Below are 21504 nucleotides of genomic sequence, written 5' to 3'. Positions count from 1 at the left end.
TTCCTAAAGGTATGCTTCGAAGAAATCCTGTACAAATTTCTTGAGAATTATATGGAGGAATGCCTGTAGGAACTCATGAAGAAATCACTATACGAATTTCTGCAGAAATCTCTGAAAGAATATCTTAACTTTTAATACAGTAAGGACCCAATTTTGTCAGCCCCATTTTGCGACAAACTTTTTGCTCTCGTTATCTTATGGTCAAACTTTAACCAATTAATTCGTGTTTATCATCAAACAACAGCTTAAATGCAAAACATAAAGGAATAAAAAGTTTGAAAAACTGTTCGGGTTTTTGAGGAGAGCAAAAAATGTGATCTGAAAAGGGGCTGACAAAATCGGGTCACTAATGTATTTTATTATTATTATTATTTCTTTATTATAGAGATTTTCAGCCCTAGGCTGGTTCATCTCTTTAAAAGTACGACGGGGGTTGAGAAGGGAAAGAGGAGAACCCTGGCAGAGTCAGGGAGGGGAAAAGGGTTTAAACAGAGTTTTTGTGCGTAGTATGAACGCGAAAATAACTGGCAACTGGTGGGGTTGTCTGGTCCGGGTCTAGCTGGGTCTGTCATAATCAAGCTTGGTAGGTCTTGTCATAATCCATCGGGGTCCGTTTTCGTTGCAGGTCAGTCTTCTTGGTTTGTAGTTTCGTTCATGTTCCAAAAACAGTTCCTGTGGTGCGGTCTGCCTCAGAATCTCACTCCGTGTCAGTGGGATGTTTTAAATTTGGTCGTACAGCCCTGCGTCTTTTAGAAATAGAAGCAACGTTGTTTGCCGAACCTCATCTGGAGATAGAGCGCTTTGTATGTCCGTGATATTGTACTGAGTACGTAGATCCTCCAGGGTTCTGCAGTTTGCGATAATATGCTCCACTGTATTTGGTTCTGAGCAGGTATCGCAACGAAGTCGGAAATTTCCGGCACCGCCCATACTATGGGAAAGTCTAGTGTGCCCTGTTCGCAGTCTAGACAGAACCACTTGATCTCTTCGAGATGTCAGGTCCGGCCAACGCTGCGGGCTCGGTTTGATCTTCCGGATAAAAAGTGTTTGCCTCGACCAGAGAGAGTCCCACGCTTCTCTGACCCTGTGTCTAAGCCACATCTTGACATCGTCCCCCGGTATCTTCGGGGTGAGGAGTGCCCCTTCACGACCGAGAGAAGCCAGGCTGTCAGCTTCTTCGTTCCCCTTGATACCGCAGTGGCCCGGCACCCACATGAAGGTGACCTCATTTTGGCATTCGTTCAGTAACTCCTGAATCTCCTGGACGAAAGGATGTTTATTACTAGGGCTCTGCAGAGCGTCGAGTACGCTGGCCGAATCCGACACGATTAGCAGTGGGGCAGAGCGGGGGTGAGCAATGGCTCGCGATATCGCTGCCGCCTCGGCTGAGAACACCGAACACAGGCTTCCTAGTCGGTGAAACTCGTTGTAGTCTTTACTATGGATGCCGATGCCAACCAACTCATTCTTTTTAGAGCCGTCAGTGTAGATAATTTCCGTTTCTCGGTACTTCTTACAGACTCTTCTTGCAAAACTGGCCTTGACGCTTTGAGGGTTTGCGCCTTTGCGGAAATGCCTCTTGATGGTTACGTCCACCATTGGCTTCTCTGCCGCCCAGCTTCTAGGTCCGATCCGGTGGAGACCAGCCACCGGAGGAAGCCGAGGGATGGCCATATCCGTTAGGGCTCGGTTGGCTTGGTTGCCGAGGAAGCCAACGGACCCATCGTCCATTGTGCTCTGTAGGTATCCGACGGCTCGGCAGCTAATCGTCAAGGTTAGCTTATGTTGAAACGGCAGTGCACCTATCTCGGCACAAGCTGCCAGGGCAGGTGTTGACGGTAATAAACCTGATATTGTGCGGATTGCACCGTTGTAAACTGGTCCTAGGGTATTCAGTAACTGCTTCGTCGCCCGGCAGGTAATTTCGACCCCGTAAAAAATTCGGCTGGTGATAATAGCATCGGCTACTCGAAGACGGGACTGTCGGTCACTACGCGTGCGTTTCCCAGATATCGCTCTGAGCAGATTTAAACGGGTCTTGCATCGGTCCTTGACCTTGCCAAAATGGTTGCGAAATGAGAGCGTTCGATCCAGTGTGATTCCAAGCACTTCTAAGGTTTTTTGATTAGGGATCGGAACACCTTTGACTTTCAGCTGTGCTGAGGGAGGCGTGTGACGATGTTCACAGATATGCAGCCGGGCACATTTTTTAGCTGCAAGCTCAAAACCATTTTTGTCCGCCCATCCAGCGACCGCAGTGACTGCGGCTTGCAGCTTCCTCCGTGTGGCCTTTGGGTGTTTACCAGTGACTAGCAACAGAATGTCATCTGCGTACACTAGGATATATACTCCTGCTGGCAAGATGTTGAAAACACCATTCATTGCTACCAGGAACAGGGTTACCGCAATTACCGAGCCCTGGGGGACTCCAGTTTCCTCTCGGGTTGACTTGGATAAATGGTTGCCTATGGCAACTTGGAAAGTGCGGTTGGTAAGGTAGTGCTTAATGAAGTGCAAACAGTGACCTGTTACGCCCCAATCAGCGAGCTGCTGCATGACTCCCGGCATCCAGGCTCTGTTATACGCTTTAGCCAAGTCTAGTGATGCTACCTCAATGTGGTCTCCTCTCTCCAGCGCTTCGTCTAAAATTTGGCCCAGGGCGGCCAAATATGACCCCGTGCCGTGGCCAGCTCTGAAGGCGTGCTGCCTGTGATCCAGACGGCCTTCGGTTTCTAGGTGATGCACAAGCCGTCTGTTTACCAGTCGTTCCATCACTTTGGCAATGCAGCTGGTAAGTGTGATTGGGCGAAAGTTGTCCACAGTGTTTGTGGGACCCGACCCCTTCGGAATTGGGATCACGATGCCGTGTCCCCAACTGCTGGGCAGAGTATCGTTAAGCCATTCTTTATTGATGGTGTCTAACAGGCGCTTCTTACCGATCGGGGGGAGATTTCGGAGCATCGGGTATCCAATTTTGTCTGGGCCGGCTGATTTGCCTTTGGTTTTCCGAAGGACGAAGATTAATTCCTCCATTGTGAAGGGTGAGTTGAAAAACTGTCCCTGATCCGCCGGCACTATAAAATCAGTGACGGCTGTTGCAGCTGTCGGATGTCGCTTAATAAAGGCGTCACTGTATCGGTTGATAGATGATATTCCCCCAAAATGGTCGGATAGAGCATCCGCTATTGTTGCTGCGTCTCTGGTTGTGGTATTTTGTATTTTCAGGGCAAATCCCTTTTGTCGCCTTTTTCCTTGCAGAGCATTCAATCGTCCCCAAAGTTGGGACGCAGATTGGTCGTCGTTAATCTGGTCTAGGAAGGTGGCCCAGGAAGCATCCTTTGCCTCTCGGATGACCTGCCTGCACTTGTTTCGAGCTTCATGCCATTCGTTCGCTATTTTCTCCCAATCCGGGTGTTCAGTCGGGAGTCGCTTCAGGTGCCTCAGGGCTTTCCGACGTGCCTTTACCGATTTCTTTACCTCGTCTGTCCACCAGTGGAGAGCTTTCCGGCCTGGATTAGGGCTGGTTTGGGGTATCGTGTTCGCCGCTGCCTCTCTAATGACAGAGGAAAGATCCAGTATGTCTTCTGGGGCGTTAGTACATAGACGATCCTCAAGCTGTGCTTGAAAGCTAGCCCAGTCTGCTTGGTCAAACTTCCATCTAGGCCTCCTGGAAGTTTTTGGGACATCGCTGCCCGTGAGGGTGACCAATATTGGCCGGTGATCGCTTCCGCGCATGTCCGAGTCTGCTTCCCACGTCAGTTTTTCAATTATCTGTGTGGATGCTAAAGTAACGTCTATGGCCGATTCTATTATGTTTTCCTTGCTTCTGCGGTTCACTCGGCCAAAGGTATTAGAACCGTCATTCAAGATCGAAAGTCCATGTTTGTTGGCAGTGTTGACAAGGATAGAACCCCGGAGATTTGATGTCCTGCTTCCCCATGCTCGATGATGACTATTGACGTCACCGAGGATCAGCCTAGGTTCTGGAATCTGTTGGAGAACTTCGTCAATCTTTTTCTTTAAGTCTGGCACCTTTCCATTCGGCAGGTATAACGACACGACGGATAGTGGAAAAGGCCATGTGATCCGTGCTGCGATTATAGGTAGGTCGCTGTTCAGATCTATCAGCTCCGAGGATAGTTCGGTGGCTATTCCCAATGCAACCGAGTGGTAGATGTTCTGCTCGGTTCTGATATACCATCGATGGCTACTTCGAAGAGTTCGGTTCATTTGTTCTGTTGTTGCTTGGTGGACCTCTTGCAGGGCGATCACTGCTGGAGCGTGCATATCTTGGAGGATCTCCAGGTCTGGGAGATTATGGAAGAAGCCGTTAATGTTCCATTGCAGGGCTAAAACCTGGTGAGGGCTTCGGGCTGGAAAATGGGTCTTACAACCCGGGTTGGGGTTCCCGGGATGCCCAGGTTCCTCGCTTGGAGGACGAACCCGGTTTTTGTGGGACTTACAGCCCGGGTGTGGGTTCCCGGGATGCCCACCCGGCCGACGTCTTGTAACGTCATGATTGGCAGTGGTATTGGGGGATCGGTGTTGGAAAGTACGGCTCTTGCTGAGGTTTCCGGGTTCTGGTATGGCACGATAGGTAGAACATTCGGTTATTGGCTCTGGGTTGTGGGTTATATCTGCATCTATAACAACGTGGAGTCTCTGCACGGATGAACTACAGCTTAGGTTGAGGTTCTCAGGAAGCACATGCGACCTGCCTGCTTTGATCACGGCGTAGGGCCCGTAGCGAGCGCTGTGCAACTGGTCGTAAAGCTGAGAGTTCCAGGCGGCTGGCCCAAGTGGGCCTAACGGCGCAGTTTCGTCGGAGGGTTGGTGGCGGGACTTACAGCCCGGGTTGAGGTGCCCGGGATGCCCAGACGTCTCACAGAGAGAGTCATTCGGTCTGGAATTCAATTTACTGCGCATCTGGTTCAATCGAACAGGAGAGTTTGAGATACGACAGTATCTGAAGGGGTTTCGTCTTGGGTTGGTGTTCGCTCCCACGACGTCATTCCGAGGATCGGGCGATCCGATTTTTTCCAACAGCGTAGTTGCTTGGCTATTGTTAACTTTTTTTGGGTTGAGGTTCCCAGGAAGCACGTGTGACCTGCCTGCTTTGATCACGGCGTGAGGCCCATAGCGAGCGCGGTGCAATTGGTCGTAAAGCTGAGAGTTCCAGGCGGCTGGCCCAAGTGGACCTAACGGCGCGGTCTCGATGGAGAGCTGTTGGCGGGACTTACAACCCGGGTTGAGGTGCCCGGGATGCCCAGACGTCTCGCAGAGAGAGTCATTCGGTCTGAAATTTGATTTACAGCGCATCTGGTTTAACCCAAAGGGAGAGTTTGAGTTTGAGACACGACAGGATCTGCGGGGGTTTGGTCTTGGATTGGTCTTCACTCCCACGTCGTCCTTCGGAGGATTGGGCGTTCCGATCTTCAACTTCGCAGTTACTTCGTTACTCTGAACTTTTCTAGTTGTGTTTGTTTTCTTGGTTCCCTCGTAGTCCTCAGGGGAACAGGACCGAAGTCCTTTGTGCGTCCCTCTTCCAGACCACTTCGAACGCCAGGGGTTGTCCGCCGGTTCCGGTACTGCCAGGACTTCCGCACCGGCGGGGCCCTGACTGCCCGGGTGGTATTCTGGGATAATCGGGGAACGGGCGGTTAGTCCCTTGTGCGTCCCGGAGACGACAGTTTCGCTAGGATGCCAGAGGTTGTCCACCAGTTCCGGTTGGGGTGTAGCGTCCGCACTGGAGGGGCCCTGGCTGTCCATGGCCCCTGTCGTCTTTCTTCTTTCTTCCAATTTGCAGGTGGTGCATGTCGTTGCGGGTTGGTTGTTACCACACTCAGTCAGATTTTTGTTAAACTCATCCTCTACAGAGGGGTTCGGAGGGAAAATGTTCGCGGGAGAGAGTTGAACATAGTGAATAGGCCGTTGAGGTGACTGAGTGTAGGTTAATCATTGAAGTGGTTCTAATTACGGTTGCCACTTTTGCCTTTGCGGGGTTTAGGGTTCCGCTTGGCATCTGAAGGGCCAGATGAAGAATCCGTTGTGGATCCTGTTTTTTCCAGTGATCGTTTTCCGTTGTTGGACAGATCGGTTACTGAAGAGGGAAGCGTGTTCCGGCTTTCGCAGGAATTGATGCCCGCTCCATCCATTTCGAGGTCGCTGTCTTCACCGTTTGTGTTCTGTGCATCCTTTACTCCGGTGGTTTCGCACCAGTCTACCCTCTGTTCGATTATCTTAGAGTCGAGAGAAAGCTGGAGTATGCGTTCGTCAGAGGAGGATTCGTCGATGAGTGATATCGGACTATCGATTCTTTTGGGTCGGGTTCCACGTAGCTTAGCCAGTTCGGCGTCCTTCTCGGCGATTACCACGTCCTTGTTGGCTAGAGCCTTCTCCAAGCGCTCGACGGTAGCCGTGAGTTTGGTAACTTGTCTGATGAGGTCCTCAATCGTACCGTGATTGCGAGCAACTTCCAGCCGTTGTTGGTTCGCATGGCCTGTATTAAACGCCTTCTCCATCTCCTGAAGGCGTTTCTCCATAGCTTTGGTATTGGCCTCGAGTCGAGCATTGTCTCTCTTCAGCGCAGTAATTTCGTCGTCTTTGCTGGCGTTTACGGTACCTGAGTAAGCCGCCCGGCTACTTGCCGCGTTCGTCCGAGCCTCAAAGATTCGGCGGGCTTGGGGATACGACACTCCTTCATCAACGCGGATTCTTTGGACGTCCACCTCTCGGAGGTAGAGCGGGCACTTTCGGCTTGAAACCTGATGATCGTTTGCCTTGCAATGTTTACAGAAAGGTGCGTCAGTACATTGTAGATTTTGTTCGGTAGTTTGATTTAGCGTGTCCGTTTTGCTCGCGCTGTCGCCTTCCACGGGGATGTCATCAGGGTTGTTGGATTTGGTGGCGTGTGTCTTCGAACATTTCCCACAAATACGAGTAGGCTGTTGGCATCTTTTTCCGGTGTGGCCATACTCCCAGCAGTGGAAGCACAGCATCGGAGACGGGTAGTAGTTGCGTGTCCTGCAACGTGACCAACCGAAGTCGACATGCGGAGGGATTACCGTACCAGAAACAGTCAAAATTATCGTTGGTGTGTTCTCCCAGTCACCAGTGGCGTTCTTCCTACGAATTCGCCGGACTGCTTTGATACCTTGTGGAGCCAACTGTGCAGCTAAGTAATCGTCCGAAAGGTCCGTGACATCAGCGTTAGAAACGACGCACAACCGCTGGTTCATCGTCGGGTGCTCAGCGATTTTGATTTCCGTTCCGTCGGCCAGTTTGTTCATCGAGAGAAGACGTCTGAACTGGTCCGGGCTCCTCACTTTGAGAACGTAGGCCATACCCTTGTTCTCCTTAAACGCCCCTTCGATTTTTCCGCCAATTGCACTCTCTATTGACGTTCGGAGCAGAAAAGGGTCTTGCGGCATGTTTCCGAAGACAGCAGCCATTCGTAGATATTGCAGTGGTCCTGCAGCGCCTGTGGGGTCCATAAAAGGTGGGTATCTAGCGCCAGTGTACTCACCGTTCATTATGTTCGTAGGTCCTCCGCCTCCTCCAGGGCCCCCAGGGTCCCCAATGAGGGGCGGGAAATTGGCCGCCAGCGCCATGCCGGCGGGGGTTTGGAACCTTGTTTCAGGGAACTTTCGGTAGAAATTCCGGGACAAAAACAGGTCCACAAGAATCTGCTACTTCACTCACGTAAGAATCAGACGACGAAAGGGCTTCCCGCACGCGAAAGGTGAGGGAGACACCCGAACACAGCAAATCACCGATACGATTAACGTACCTCTTCCTCCGAGCTCTTCTTCCCTAGAATGATACACTTCACCGGGATGGACCACTTTCACAGCCGCAGAGCGAACGTTGATATTGGCTTGCTGGCACTTCTCACATCACTTTTTTCGCACCCAAACGGGTGAGCACATATGGATCCCCACACAATGGAGTGAGCTTCTGTGTTTACTAATAGGAAGCAGCTGCTAACACAAAACTAATCTTCGCCAGCAGACGACTCCCTCGGGGTAATCAACTGCCTTCCTATACCTACAGGAAGGGGAACAGGTTCTCCGTCGATTCCACGTAAAAAACTCGCAAAAAAAAAATCCTGCGTGAGCGTGTAAAAACGTCGAATAGTGTAGGAGCGTGATGAAAAACACGACCTATCGCGCCCGGTATACACTGTCAACTGACTAATGTATTTTTATTAATGTGTGTTTAAAACTTTATAAAAAATGTTAAAAAAAATATCATGATCCCAAAATTCTAAACAATATCATAATAGCATAAAATTCTTGAAAAATTCCAGGAGATATCTCATGAAGAAATTGATTGAAGAAGCCATGAAAAAAGTTTCGAAGGAACCAGTGGAGTAATTTCCGAAATAATCCTTCGATAACTTTGTAAAAAAAAATATAAATTACGTCACGCTTTTAAGAAATTGGGGGTTCACAAAGGTATACACGAACCCATTCACAAATTTCAGACGTTCCATACAAAAAATGTGCTGTAAGAATGTCTGGAATCTGTGGATGGTTTTCTGAAAGAATTTCTTGAGCAAGCAAGGTTTTCTATAAGAAATCATGGATAAATTATTGGAGTTTTCTCTAATGGACTTTCTGGAGTAATGTCGAAAGAAAATTTTATGGATTATACTCCTCTAAGGTTGGCAACAAATAGAGGATAATATGCCTCTGGAACGGACTTTCTGATAACTAAGAATGTCTTACGTAAATTGCCTAAACATCTTACAGAAGATATGCCAATGTTATATAAGATAATGTGTTTTTTGGATCTTTTTAGAATATCGCCAAAAGTGTTGTTGATAATCCGCTATAGTCAACAAAAGAATATCACTTAGCACTTTTGAAAAAAGAAAATGAACAAGAATCATCAAAATTTGATTCAAGAAATCGTTAACAGAATTTTCACAAATGCTAAAGATTCTCTGAAAGTACTCAAGGAAAATACGGCTTAAATGTACACGAAAGTAAAGGGTGTCCACGATGAAATTGGCACACAGAAAATATTGTTTAACTTTTGATTGCGTTCGCCAAAATAGCTAATTTTTTTGATCATGAATAGTATAAGGACTGTTCATTTTATAAAGAGGACAACTTTGCAAGGCCATAAAAAGAAAACGCGTAGTTCAAATTTGAGCAGCCCTGGTTGGTTGTTCAGTACATTATATAAGCAGATAATAACTATAATTAAATCGGGTTAAAATTGTTGGACATCATAGAAATGTGGCAAAGTGTTGGGAGAGGTCAATTTTTCGATCCCCAAAAACTAAAGATAAACACAAAATTACTGTAAAACATCGGTGTATCGTTTTTAATTTCATAAAAGTGTTTGCCATACTGCAGCAGTATGACTGATACATATTCTGGCAAAATATAGACCTAATCGGAATATTAGTTGTTGAGATATTAAAGTTACAAGTTGGTCTCGAATTTCAGAACAAAATTTATTTGTTAAACAAAAAATATGAGAATATTAAATTTTGAATATTTTCAATGGATCTAGCCGAAAGTACTAATAATGCAATTTCAAATGCAGAAAACCGCTTCTTGATAGCATTGTTGGCTTGGTTACTGTGCTTCATGGCAGTTACCGGAGGAAAAACAGCTTCGTTCTTTGAAGGTTCTTCTTAATAACGATGTAGCCCATTGCAAATACAACATAACAATGATGTCGAAAATAAAACTTTACATGTAGTTATTTTCAAATAAGGTATATAATCACATAGGATCAAGCCTTGCTGAAAATAAATAATAATAAGCTTCTCTAGAATCGAAAACTTGCATTTATGGGGCAAAAAAATATGAAATTTTTCACTATGGCCATAATTAAGGATTAAATTTATAATGAAGAATGTACTTTAAAGCATATTTTTCTTCGGTATAATTTAGAATGCGATTCTCTTCTATACTGGACAAATTTTGAACTGAATCCGTAGTGTTATTGCATCACTGGACTTAAATAAGTATGTTTTATCAATTTCATTGATAACAAGGCAACTTACTATATCAAGCTGTATAATGCTTGGTGCATTATTATTGACCAACTATTACGTTCTACCTTTAGTAGAATAGTATTAGATCCCAACACATTGAAAAGTTCAGGAAAATTTAAAAGTTATGTATGTGGAAAGTTATGTAGAATTTTGAGAAATTGGTTTTTACTGAGTTTTAACGAAAACCGCTCCAGTTCCATCACTAAGGACAATTTGTATAATGTTATATTTTTCCTACACTGTAGAATAGCTATGGAAGTTTATGCAAAAAACTGGTAATGATTTTATTGAAAAATAAAAAAGATATCACACAAATAAGGTGTCCTCTTTATAAAATGAACAGTCCTTATTATGTGTAACTAATACCATAAAAGTTTCATTAAAAATATATTCGATATCATAAAATGAGATTTTAGAAAATGTGGGCACTCATTTCAAAAAATTGCTAAGGCTATAACTTTTTTGTTACCGCATTAAAACGTTTGAAAAAATCACTTAATATTCTTAACATAGTATCTATCACTATCAATTAAGTGGTAAAAATTTGATCGAAATTGCTTCAGTACTTTTTCTAGTAAATATCCAAAGCTCAAATTGCTTCAAGGTAAATTTTAGGTACTTTTTGACCATTTTTAGTTCCGCGTGCACTATTTTGACTGTAGAACTGGTAACACTGTCCCGATTTTTATAAAACTTTGACAGTGTAAAATTGTTGTGTTAAACTGTTTACAGTGAAAATTTCAGCCATTTTTGTTGAGTACTTTCAAAGTAAGAACAGTTTGACATACATGGCTATAACTTTTTAACGGTATGATCAAATTGAATGAAATTTTGACAAATTACTTCTACATACATACTTTACGTACATAAAAATTTTCTTTGAAATCGGTTCAGTATTTTTGGCGCCAGAGTTGAAACGGCAAAAAAAGTGATATTTTCCAAAATGTTTGCTTGCACAAGATTCTCAAGTGGTAATCCCCTTGTTTCAACGATATCTCCGCCAATACTCAACCGATTTTAATGAAAATTGTATGGTATTAGCTACACATAATATACTATTCATGGTCAAAAAATTAGCTATTTTGGCGAACGCAATCAAAAGTTATGCAATATTTTCTGTGTGCCAATTTAATCGTGGACACCCTTTACTTTCGTGTACATTAAATGTGCAAGCTGTTTAAAAATAAGGAGAAAAAGTATCAACATTATTTTTATCAGGTTTAAACATGTATTTGTTAAGTTTTTGTTAATAAATTCACGTCAATTGGTATGAGTTTGCCCAAAATAGTTCATCTTTACCTAAACGAAACAATATTTAACTTGGTTTTCTTAAAATTTACTCGAAACTTTACAAATAGTTTATCCAAATGTGAACGTCATTTGGGTTTAGCGTATTCTGAACTATATAACTGACTTATATACACTCCCGTTCAAAAGTTTGGGGTCACCCCCTCAGAAACATGTCATTTTTTAGGCCCATATCTCCGCCAATTTGCGTCCGATTTCAAAACCCTAGGTTTCATTCAAAAGATAATAAGTCAAAGAAACTTTGAACATGATTTAAAAGAAACTTTTACAAAAAAAATTGTATGTAAACTTAACCCAAAGTTGCCAAATTTTCTAAAAAATAAATATAAACTTACGGCACTGTCGCTGGAAATTGGGTCGACCAAATTTTAAGATGAGAGCGGTAATATGACCCATTTTCTATTAGCTTTCAACTGCTTTTTACAGAACTCAGCAAAAAAATCTAGAAAAAAAGTTATTAAGTAAATTATTCCTTGATGCCATCGACCAAAAGTTTGGGATCACCCCTTAAAAATGCTGTATCGGCCAAAAGTTTGGGGTCACTATCGTAAAACATGGAAAAGTGATTTGTTGATATCTTTGTCATCTTTCATTCAATTTTAATTCTTCTTGGCTTATTTGAAACAAAATGAATGATACTTACTGCATAGACATTGAACCACACATATTTGTTGAAATCTACATACTAAAACTTAACGTAAAGTTGCCTCATTTTTTGAAGCGTGGTAAAATGTGCTAACTTTACATAACATTTTTATATACAAAAATCGTTAAATACGTTAAGTTAAATACATCAAACGTAAATTTTGTTAATTATCTTTGAAATAAGCCAAAAATAATTAAAATTGAACTATAGATGACGAAGATATCACCAAATCACTTTTCCATGTTTTACGAAAGTGACCCCAAACTTTTGGCTGATACATCATATTGAGGGGTGACCCCAAACTTTTGGTCGATGATATCAAGGATTAATTTACTTAATAACTTTTTTCTAGATTTTTTAGCTAAGTTCTGTAAAAAGCAGTTGAAAGCTAATAGAAAATGGGTCATATTACCGCTCTCATCTTAAAATTTGGTGGACCCAACTTCCAGCGGCACTGCCGTAAGTTTATATTCATTTTTTAGAAAATTTGGCAACTTTGGGTTAAGTTTACAAACGATTTTTTTTTGTAAAAGTTTCTTTTAAATCATGTTCAAAGTTTCTTTGACCTATTATCTTTTGAATGAAACCTAGGGTTTTAAAATCGGACGCAAATTGGCGGAGATAAGGCCTAAAAAATGACATGTTTTTGAGGGGCTGACCCCAAACTTTTGAACGGGAGTGTATAACATTCATATTCCACGACATAGTCAACAGATCTCCAACAAACGATAAGGCAAACTTACCCCAACCGATGATGGAATACTTCCAAAACCGTAGATAATCACCGGAGAACGTCTGCACCACCAGCATGTAGAGATATAGACCTGCAAAAAGACAGAGACGTATGTAAACATTAGTAAAGGGAACACATCTAGACGACTACGAGGAGAACGACGACAACGACGACGAAGGAAATGGGATATCTGATTTAGGTCACACGCCAAATGCTCGTACCTAGATGATAAATACGACGGACCTCTAACCGAGACTAGGAGCGGAAACATCGTTCCGATTTGCTCTACGACAAATGACGATAATTTTCTGGTGCCGTGTTTCATCTGTTCGTTCCTACCGGAAGACGAAGTGCCCCCACTTAATACGGTGTATATTAATTAGCCTGGTTGTGTGAATTAATTACAGTGCTCGTAAAGTGGGAGGTGTGTCCCAGTGTCTGCTGGGTCTAGGGCGTTTCGTTTGTTTACTGTAGCGGTTGTTTGCTCACTTCTGGCCAAGAACCTTCATCTAATGTCTGAATGAGCTCCAAGTGATGAGGTGAAGAGGTTGAAATCCCCTCATAACCAGGAATCGTAAATATTGGCCCACATTTGCTATTCATGAGATCTCCATCGAGGTTATTAGATTACAGCCGCTTCTGCTGTCGGGGTTAATTCATTGCCATGATGGAACAGCCGACTGCGGGACATTATTGTACTTAGGATCAACCGTGCAGCAGCCATAATCATCAGCTGGCTTAACTGTTGCCAAATGTAACGCCATTGAATTTGATCCGGCTACTAATGGAATAATGGGAGCAGCTTGTAGCAGTTGGTGCAATTTTCAATCGATTATATGCCAGTGGCATGCAAAATGATCTGTTTACATGTGTAATTTCCAGCCGTTTGGTGGGTGTATTGTTGGGCGATGGAAATTATTGCCAATTAATATGCAATGATTAGAATTCAATTAGAGATGATCGGGCTTGGTTATTGAATTAAGGTTTACTATGTTGAAATTATTCAGTTAGTTGATTTCTAGCTAAGAGAGAATTACGGTTGTTATTATCCATACACTAATCCTATGCAATCGTTTCTTTTGATTAAGGGTCATTGTTTGACGATAATTAACTTGATTGATCTTTAGATGTACATATCCATCTTTTTACCACTTCGGCTGTCCATCGTTTATGAATGTATATGGCTAATTATTCTAAGTAGATGATAAGGACACTAACAGATAAAAGACAGAAATTCAAGATTCAAAAACCCACTTACCTTCCACCAACATCCAGAAGAAGTTTGTCGTACTAAAGTAGTGGAATAACGTCACCAGGAATATACAATCCACCACTCCCTGCTTAGCTGTCAACTGCAAGTGCAATCGTGATAGGAAAAGAGAGGAAGAAGAAGAGAAAAGAAGAAAAACAAGTAGCGTAACGGCATAAATCGGCTATCAAGGACAAACGTTTACAAACATAATTGCGCCCACTAAACACCTGTTGAGAGAGTATGATGATCCACAGGGCGGACGACATGATGTAGGTGACGAAGAGATTGACGTGAATGGTATTCCTGAGACATCGTAGCTCCCTGAGAATTGAAAACGAAAATCCTTCAGTTGTTGGAATTCTGTTTCAGATAACAATCGTAAATACTTACTTAAAATAAACTAGCACGGTAACGGCACTGAATAGTGCCAGTAAACTTATGGTATATCCTACAAAATAGATCACTATCGGTAATTCGATGAACGATTCGAGCGTTTCGTCCGATGTTGGCAGTTCCAGGTGCTTGCAGGCATCGTAGTTCGCGAAACTGTTCCACGTTCCATCGATGTTGCAGTAGCGGGTGGCGTTTTCTGCGGAGAGGATGGGAAATAAAGGTCCTGCATTAGTTCCATGTAATTTATTCAAACTGTTAAGTGTATAGAATTTGATTATATTCTAAGTTGTAGAAGTTTCAAAAGGATGATTTACGGGGAATGACCGTGTTCAAGGTGAAAAGAGGGACTAACAAGTGGAATATGGATCCATTGGGTCTGATCAAGGGTCCCCAAAGATTTACTTGATCACAGGATATTGGATTAACTAGTATAAGTCGTGAACATACAACGAAACATGAATAAATTTTATGCTCACGCAGCCTCTTGCAACTATGTTCTGTTAAGTGATGAGTTCAATCATTGCTTTGGGCCCCAAATATTTCCATGAGTATAAGTCATGCAAAGTTCGTTCGTAGTGCAAAGCAATAAATTAGTGCGAGTGTATCGACTTTCCGAAAAGATTGTAAGTTTCCAGCTCGGTTTCCAGTGACTACGATCACGTCGATTACCGGCGCGCTGGTGCGGCAAGTGAGACGGGGATGAAAACATCCAGCAAATCTGGAAAATTTTTGTGCGCAGCCGAAAAAACTACGGCGGAATCCTGGGTGGAACAGTTGTCCGCAGCCTTTGAATCACACAATACGGATGCTTTGCGTTGATTACAAGTAAGTACGTTGCAATATTATAGTGAAACAAAGTGTACTTGTGAAATTAAAACAAGCTGTGGCTGCTGAGCTCGATTTCCGGGTGATTTAATTGAATGAGAACTTCTCCCGGGCTCAGCTGTCGCCGAAATTCAAGTGAAGTTCACTTTTAGTTCGGTTAATATTTATCTGAACTTTGAGTAGTAAGTTCAAAACAAGTACGAAATAAGTTTGAAACGGAAATTTTCAAGTTATTGGAATATGTCCAACTGAACTTTATTTAAGCTTTAGAGGCACGCAAAAGTTCAACATAAGTTCGGTTAAATTTTGATTGAGCTTTGCTCTAAAGTTCAAAGTAAGTTTTTTGTGAACCTATTTTCGACTTTAATGTCATTTTGAAGAGAAGTTAAAAGCTTGACCATGTACTTCCAAGTTCATAAACAATACATGTGTAACTTTTTGGAGAATTAAGTTCAACGAAACCGGTTTTGAACCAAACTTGAACTTCTGAGTTCGTTCTTCAAGTGGAATCCTAACTTTTGGTTGCTTGGGTAAAATCCTGCAGTCCCTTGAAGTCCCTTCCGAAATTCCGTCAAGCCTCTTGATACTCCTGAAACTGCTTTGGAACCTCCATGAAACACCATAAAGCCCCTCAAGCAGCTCTGAAATCTTTCCAAAATCCTATAATATCCCCCATAAGCACCTTAACTGTCTGAAACGCCTCTGCAACCCACTGAAACTTTTTGAAACCTTTTCAAGTACTCCTGGAGCCCCCCCTTCCCCCTATGCTCTATACAAAGTCCCTGGAATCTCCTTAAACCTCTAAAATCCTCCATAAGCTCCTTAAAACCTCCCAGAAACTCTATTGAAACTCAACTAAAAACCCTTTTGTAAAATCCTAATCCCAGAAACTCTTAGGCATCTTAAGAGAATTCCCTAAAGGAATTTCGGGAACAATCTGGGATGGAATCTCTAAAGCAAACATGAAAAGGTTCAATGAAGAAATCACGGAAGGATTCAAAGAAGGAATCTGGACAGAATTCCCTAAAGGAATCAGTAAAAAGTCTGGTAGTGTTCCCCGAATGAATCTCGAAACGAATAATCCTGAAAGAATTTCTGAAGGAATCCCAGGAGCAATCCCAGAAGGAATCCCGAAAGGAATCCCGGAAAAGACTGAAGAAACCTTAGAAAAAAAACTCTCTAAAGGGATTCCGGGAGGAATCCCTGGTAGGATTTCTGATTAAATAAATAACTCTCCGATTTCTGATTAAATAAATAACTCCCGACAGCCATAGGGTTAGTTAGGATCAGGTTCCATCATCAGGCTCCATCATCCACCCACCGAAATATCAAAACCCACCGACAAGTGGACGGTTACCATTCTTGGGCGGCCATGAGAGGTGGCGTAATGAGGCCATTAAGAAAAATGCAAATGGGATGAGGGGGCCATGACCGGAGTAAGAGGTCATCGACCTCCAAGCGCTCGACGACTCCATGGCTAGACCATGAGCATCACTTACAAAAAGTTCGTCGAGCAAGACAGTTTTGAAAAGCCAGAGACAAGTTGTAAACAGAAATTGGAGAAGTGAAAGAAGTTTAAGGAAGTGCAAGTGGAAAGAAGCTTGAGGACTACTAGAACCACCAAAATAGGCCTGATTATAATGCCTTTCCCGTCGTTTTTTGGTTTAAGAACCCCGTGAAGTGCCCTACGACTTTCGAGTGTTCGAAGTTATTCCGGCAAAGGCCGAAGACCGTTCCACTACGACATCGGTAAGGACCCGGATGAGTAACCGGCCAGAATATGGAGCAGCGCGTGTCCCAAGTCAACTCTGGAGCTCGTGGATAACGAGCTGAGGATCCACATCCACGCACGAAACGCCGCTGAAGTTGAGGAAGGAGAAGTGGTGGAGCACGTGGAGAAAGGGGCCCCGAAACGCAGCATAAAGTCAGATAGTTATAAGAAAGTGCGAGTGAAAGTTCCAGGAATAAGCCAAGAAAGTTGTGGTAAGAAAAACTGTTGTAACGTGTAAATGTGCTGTGGTTTTCTACATTTTGCGCAAGAATTACCTGCCCGTGAGTAATTGTTTAGTGAACGTGCCGACCCTGAGGCCACTGAGGCGGGAGGCTCTGTGATACTCCAGACCAAGGATGCCAGATGATTTTTTGAAAAATCTGTATCACGCCTTTCAAAAATCTGTATCCCATACAAAAATAAAATAGCCCCTCTAGCTCAAAAATCTGTATTTCATACCGTATGCGTGATAATGTTTGCACCATCGTTAAACAAAATTCCAGTTTTACTTGTGAAGACAATGTATTAGTTTTATTTGAAGACATTTAAGCTATAACTTATATCATAGTAGGCTGTGAATAAAAAGTGTTGATTTTCTTAGTTTAACACTTGCATAATGACGAAGTGGCAACCTAGCTCGTGATTTGTCCACGCGCAAGTGTCGAAAAGTATCCGTGGTAGTGTCAAAGTCAAGATTAACAATTTTTGAGTTTATTTTTTTATTTTGACATTGCCTAATGGTGTAGACATTGACACACAAACAAAAGTTATAATAACTATTGATTCTGGAATTTGGTACGGATCGGTAGTTTTTCGGAAATCGAAAAAAAACGGAGGTTGCGTTCGGGCAAATTCAAGACTTTCTTATATGGCGCTACTCGTAGCTCCTGGATGCCATTGGTAATAATGTAAGTTTTTTTTCTATGGTCGAAGGATCATAATGGCCACCGTAATTTTCCTTTTCGATATGCCATGCCGTTAAGTCGCTGATTTCGCGTTTCTTTGCCATTTTTCTCATTGAGCGCATATAATTCACCCAAATCTTATTTTTGGTGGCAGCGATAGCTTTCTTAATCCATGTTAACCTTGGACGACCAGTGGACACCTTCAGGAATAGTTGCCCTTGCTTTTTTTCGGTCTAAAACTGTATTACGGTTCTTTTGAACACTCCTGAAATGTCTTTTTTACCATTTGCGCGTGGACAAGTCCCGACTACCGCTGCTACCCCTTCATGGTGCAAATTTTAAACTTAAGAAATCGGATTTTTTTACTCGCAACCTACTGTGATATGAGTTAGAGCTTACGTGTATGCAATAAAAACCAAGACATTGTGTGTACAGGTGATATGGGTACCTTATTTGTACGATGGTGCAAACATTATCACGCATACGGTATAAAAGAAATCTGTATAGATGCTCAAAAATCTGTATAATCTGACCAACCCAATAAACCAATCGTTGAAAGCATCTAAGATGAATGCCAAAAAGAATACGAAAAAAAGTGATAAAGGGATCTCCGAAGAAACTCCAGAACAACGTTGAAAATATTACGGAAAAAATCCTTGAAATAATCCCAGAACAAATCTCGGCAGAAATCTTTGAAGGAATCTTGAGAAGAAACAATGAAGAAATCCCGGGAGAAATTCCAAAAGAAAGCTCGGAAGAAAACGCAGAATGAATCCTCTAAGTCTCAAGACTAATCCGTGAAAGAATTCTGTAAGAAATCCCTGAAAGAATCCCGGGAGAAATTGCTGAAGGAATCTTGGAAAATTTCCTGAAGAAATCCATCAAGAAATCTAGAGAAAGATTAATTAACGTATCCTGGAAAGAATACTCGGGAAAATCGCTGAAAGAATCCCGGGAGGAATTCAAAAATAATCTCGAAAGAAATCATAGAAGCAACCTCTTGAGCAATCTCTGAGACGATGGAATCCCAGGTGGAATCCTTGACAGGAATCACATAAGAAATCAAGAAAGGAACTACGGAAGATATCTCTGAAGATCCCTGAAAATATACTAGAGGAATTCTTAAATAAATCTCAACAGATTCACATGCATTTCTTGCGGAAGAAGCCTCGGAAGAAATCCCTTCAGAAATCTCGAAAAAAAAAAACTAATGAGAAATGTCGAAACTAGTGTCGAAAGAAAATCCGGGAGAAGACTCCTATGAAATTACCGGAAGAAAGAATCCCTATTTAAATCTTTAGAAGTATCATCGGTGCTGTCCATAAATTACGTAGAGTTATTTTTGGTCAACTCAGACATTTGTCCATACAAAATTTTCTACATTTGTGTGGACCGTAGACTATGACCGAACACACTTACTTTTCTTAAAATAAAAGTAGTTTATGGACTGGCTCTTGAAAAGCCCCATTTATGGAAGCCAAAAGGAGGAATCACTAAAATAAGAAACCCCGGGAAAAAAGCCAGGAAGAATCCTTGATAGCATCTTGGGAATAATCCATGAAAGAACCTGTGAGACATCCCGGTAGAAATTCCTAAAGGATGAATAAACATTCGAAACGTCGGCTTTTAATCTAACCGGTTGCTTTTAAAGAAACCCGAAGACCGATATAGCGCCAAAAAAATCCCATAAATTCCTAAAGGATTTTCAGGAGATATTCCTGGAGGGTTGTCGGGGGAAGTCAAAGAGGGAATCTCAGAAGTAATTGTGCAAGAAATCCGCAAACAAATTCCTGGAACAAATCTTTGAAAGAATCCCTGAAAGAATCTTGGGAGGAACCACTAAAAGAAACTAAGAAATGCCGAAAGAAACCCTTAGAAATCCCGTAAGGAATCTCAAAAGGAATTCCTGATGCAAACCCAGGAGACATTTTTGAAGAATTCCGTCGAGAACGAAAATCAATGAAGGAATCTCTGATGAAATCCCTGAGAAAATCGGGAGCAATGCCAAATGGAATGCCAGAAGGTACCCCTTGGAAGAATCTCGAGAGTGGAAATACGGGAAGGATTTTAGTAGAAATCCTGGAACGAATCCCTATAGGATTTTCTGGAGAAACTACAAGATGAAAACTAGTAGAAACCCTAGGATGAATTTATGAAGCTTTATCGGGAGAAATCCCTATGGAAGAGCGTATATGTAAATCAAGATGTTCGTGAGATAGAACACATCAAGTGCGGTAGATTTTAACAAGAATTCTTTTTGATACATCCACACCAGGTGAAAACAGCTGTAGAATACCAAACTCAGAGGTGTGCAAATCCAATATGTACCTACAACCTGAATAGGGTAACTATTGAAGAGTTCTGCATAAGAGACAAGCCTCGTTGGATAAATGTACGACTCTTGCAATAAAAATCATCATTTTGCAACTTGTTGCATAAACAGCTCTTGTTTATCACACTTTTGCTATGCATCGATTATCCAATTGTTGAACATGGGTATTCCAGGGGTGTTTCAAGGGATATAAAAAAGTTTCTGGGGCGTTGCAGGGAGTTGCAGGAGGTTTCAGAAGCAATACAGGAGTACTTCTGGGAACTTCAAGAGCGCAATCGGCATGCTTCAGGGGGATTCAAGGGTGTTCCAGAGGCTTTCAGGTTTATTTCAGGGGTTTTGAAGAGCCTTTCAAATTACTTCAGTGGCATCCCAGGGTTGATAGGGATGTTCCATGGGTCTGCAAGGGTGTTTCAGAGATTGCACTGGCGTTTCAAAAGGTTTCAGTGCTGTTCCATGGCATTTCAGGGGTATTACGGGGGTTTTTAAGATGTTCAGGGGCGTTTCAATTAATTTCAGTGGCATCCCAGGAGTGTCAAGGGTGTTCCACGGAGCTGCAAGGGTGTTCCAGGAGTTTCATGTGTGCTTCAGGGGTTGTCAAGAGGTTTCAGGTGTGGTCAAGAGCGTCCCAGGGAGTTTCAAGAAAATTCCAGGTGTTTTATAGGTTTTTGGGGGTGTTCTAGGGGTTTTGTACCGACTCTTCGATCTCTCTAAGCATAATACCCTCTTCGAATGAGTGTAATCAGTTTCGTACCTTGTTGCTTATCCTTTGACAGCTACGCGTATTTCGACTACTACTTGTAATCTTCCTCAGTGTCAGTTATCCAGTTATCCAGTGGATAACTGACACTGATGAAGATTACAAGTGGTAGTCGAAATACGCGTATCTGTCAAAGGATAAGCACCATAAGGCGGAATTAAAAGGTACGAAACTGATTACACTCATTCGAAGTGTTCTAGGGGGTTTCAGAGATTTCAAGTGGCTTCAGGGTTGTTCCATGGTATTTCAGGGACGTTACACGTATTTCAGATCCATTCCAGGTGGTTTCAGTGGCGTTTCAAGGGTATTCCGGGGGTATCATGAGCGTTCAGGTGTGTTTTGGTGGATTTCATAACTGTCCCAGGGGTTTTCAAGGGACTACTGTGTAATAGAGACATTTAGTAGTAGCAAAGAATAAGAATATCAAGAATGTCCACTTCGCTGATGCTCGGGGGGACACTACCGCAGCGCTATCTGCGGATGAAAGTTCAACTTTCATGCAATAGTGTGCGTTACTTATTGTATGCGGATACCAAAGCATACGCACACCACCATCTCTTATGACAA

At 42.7% G+C, this 21504-nt stretch overlaps 1 protein-coding gene across 5 annotated transcripts in view; it reads right to left on the bottom strand.

Moving 5' to 3' along the window:
- LOC109409995 (diuretic hormone receptor) overlaps positions 1 to 21504 on the bottom strand; it is a 206979-nt gene that overhangs the window by 63098 nt on the left and 122377 nt on the right. For 4 of the 5 annotated variants that reach the window (XR_002130100.3, XR_002130099.3, XM_062853834.1 and 1 more), the window contains 4 exons: positions 14345 to 14543; positions 14161 to 14275; positions 13961 to 14054; positions 12713 to 12793 (listed from right to left, as the gene is read on the bottom strand). Coding sequence is in view for 3 of the 5 variants with exons in the window: in XM_062853834.1 (XP_062709818.1) it covers positions 12713 to 12793; positions 13961 to 14054; positions 14161 to 14275; positions 14345 to 14543 (489 nt within the window). In the remaining 2 variants the exon portion in view is untranslated. The remainder of the gene's footprint in view (positions 1 to 12712; positions 12794 to 13960; positions 14055 to 14160; positions 14276 to 14344; positions 14544 to 21504) is intronic. The other variant, XM_019683525.3, reaches the window with a different exon arrangement.

This window comes from Aedes albopictus, chromosome 2 (assembly GCF_035046485.1).
Source record: "Aedes albopictus strain Foshan chromosome 2, AalbF5, whole genome shotgun sequence".
Lineage (NCBI taxonomy): Eukaryota > Metazoa > Arthropoda > Insecta > Diptera > Culicidae > Aedes > Aedes albopictus.
Note: the sequence above shows the minus strand (reverse complement) of the source record. Positions and strands in the feature narration are given on the sequence as shown.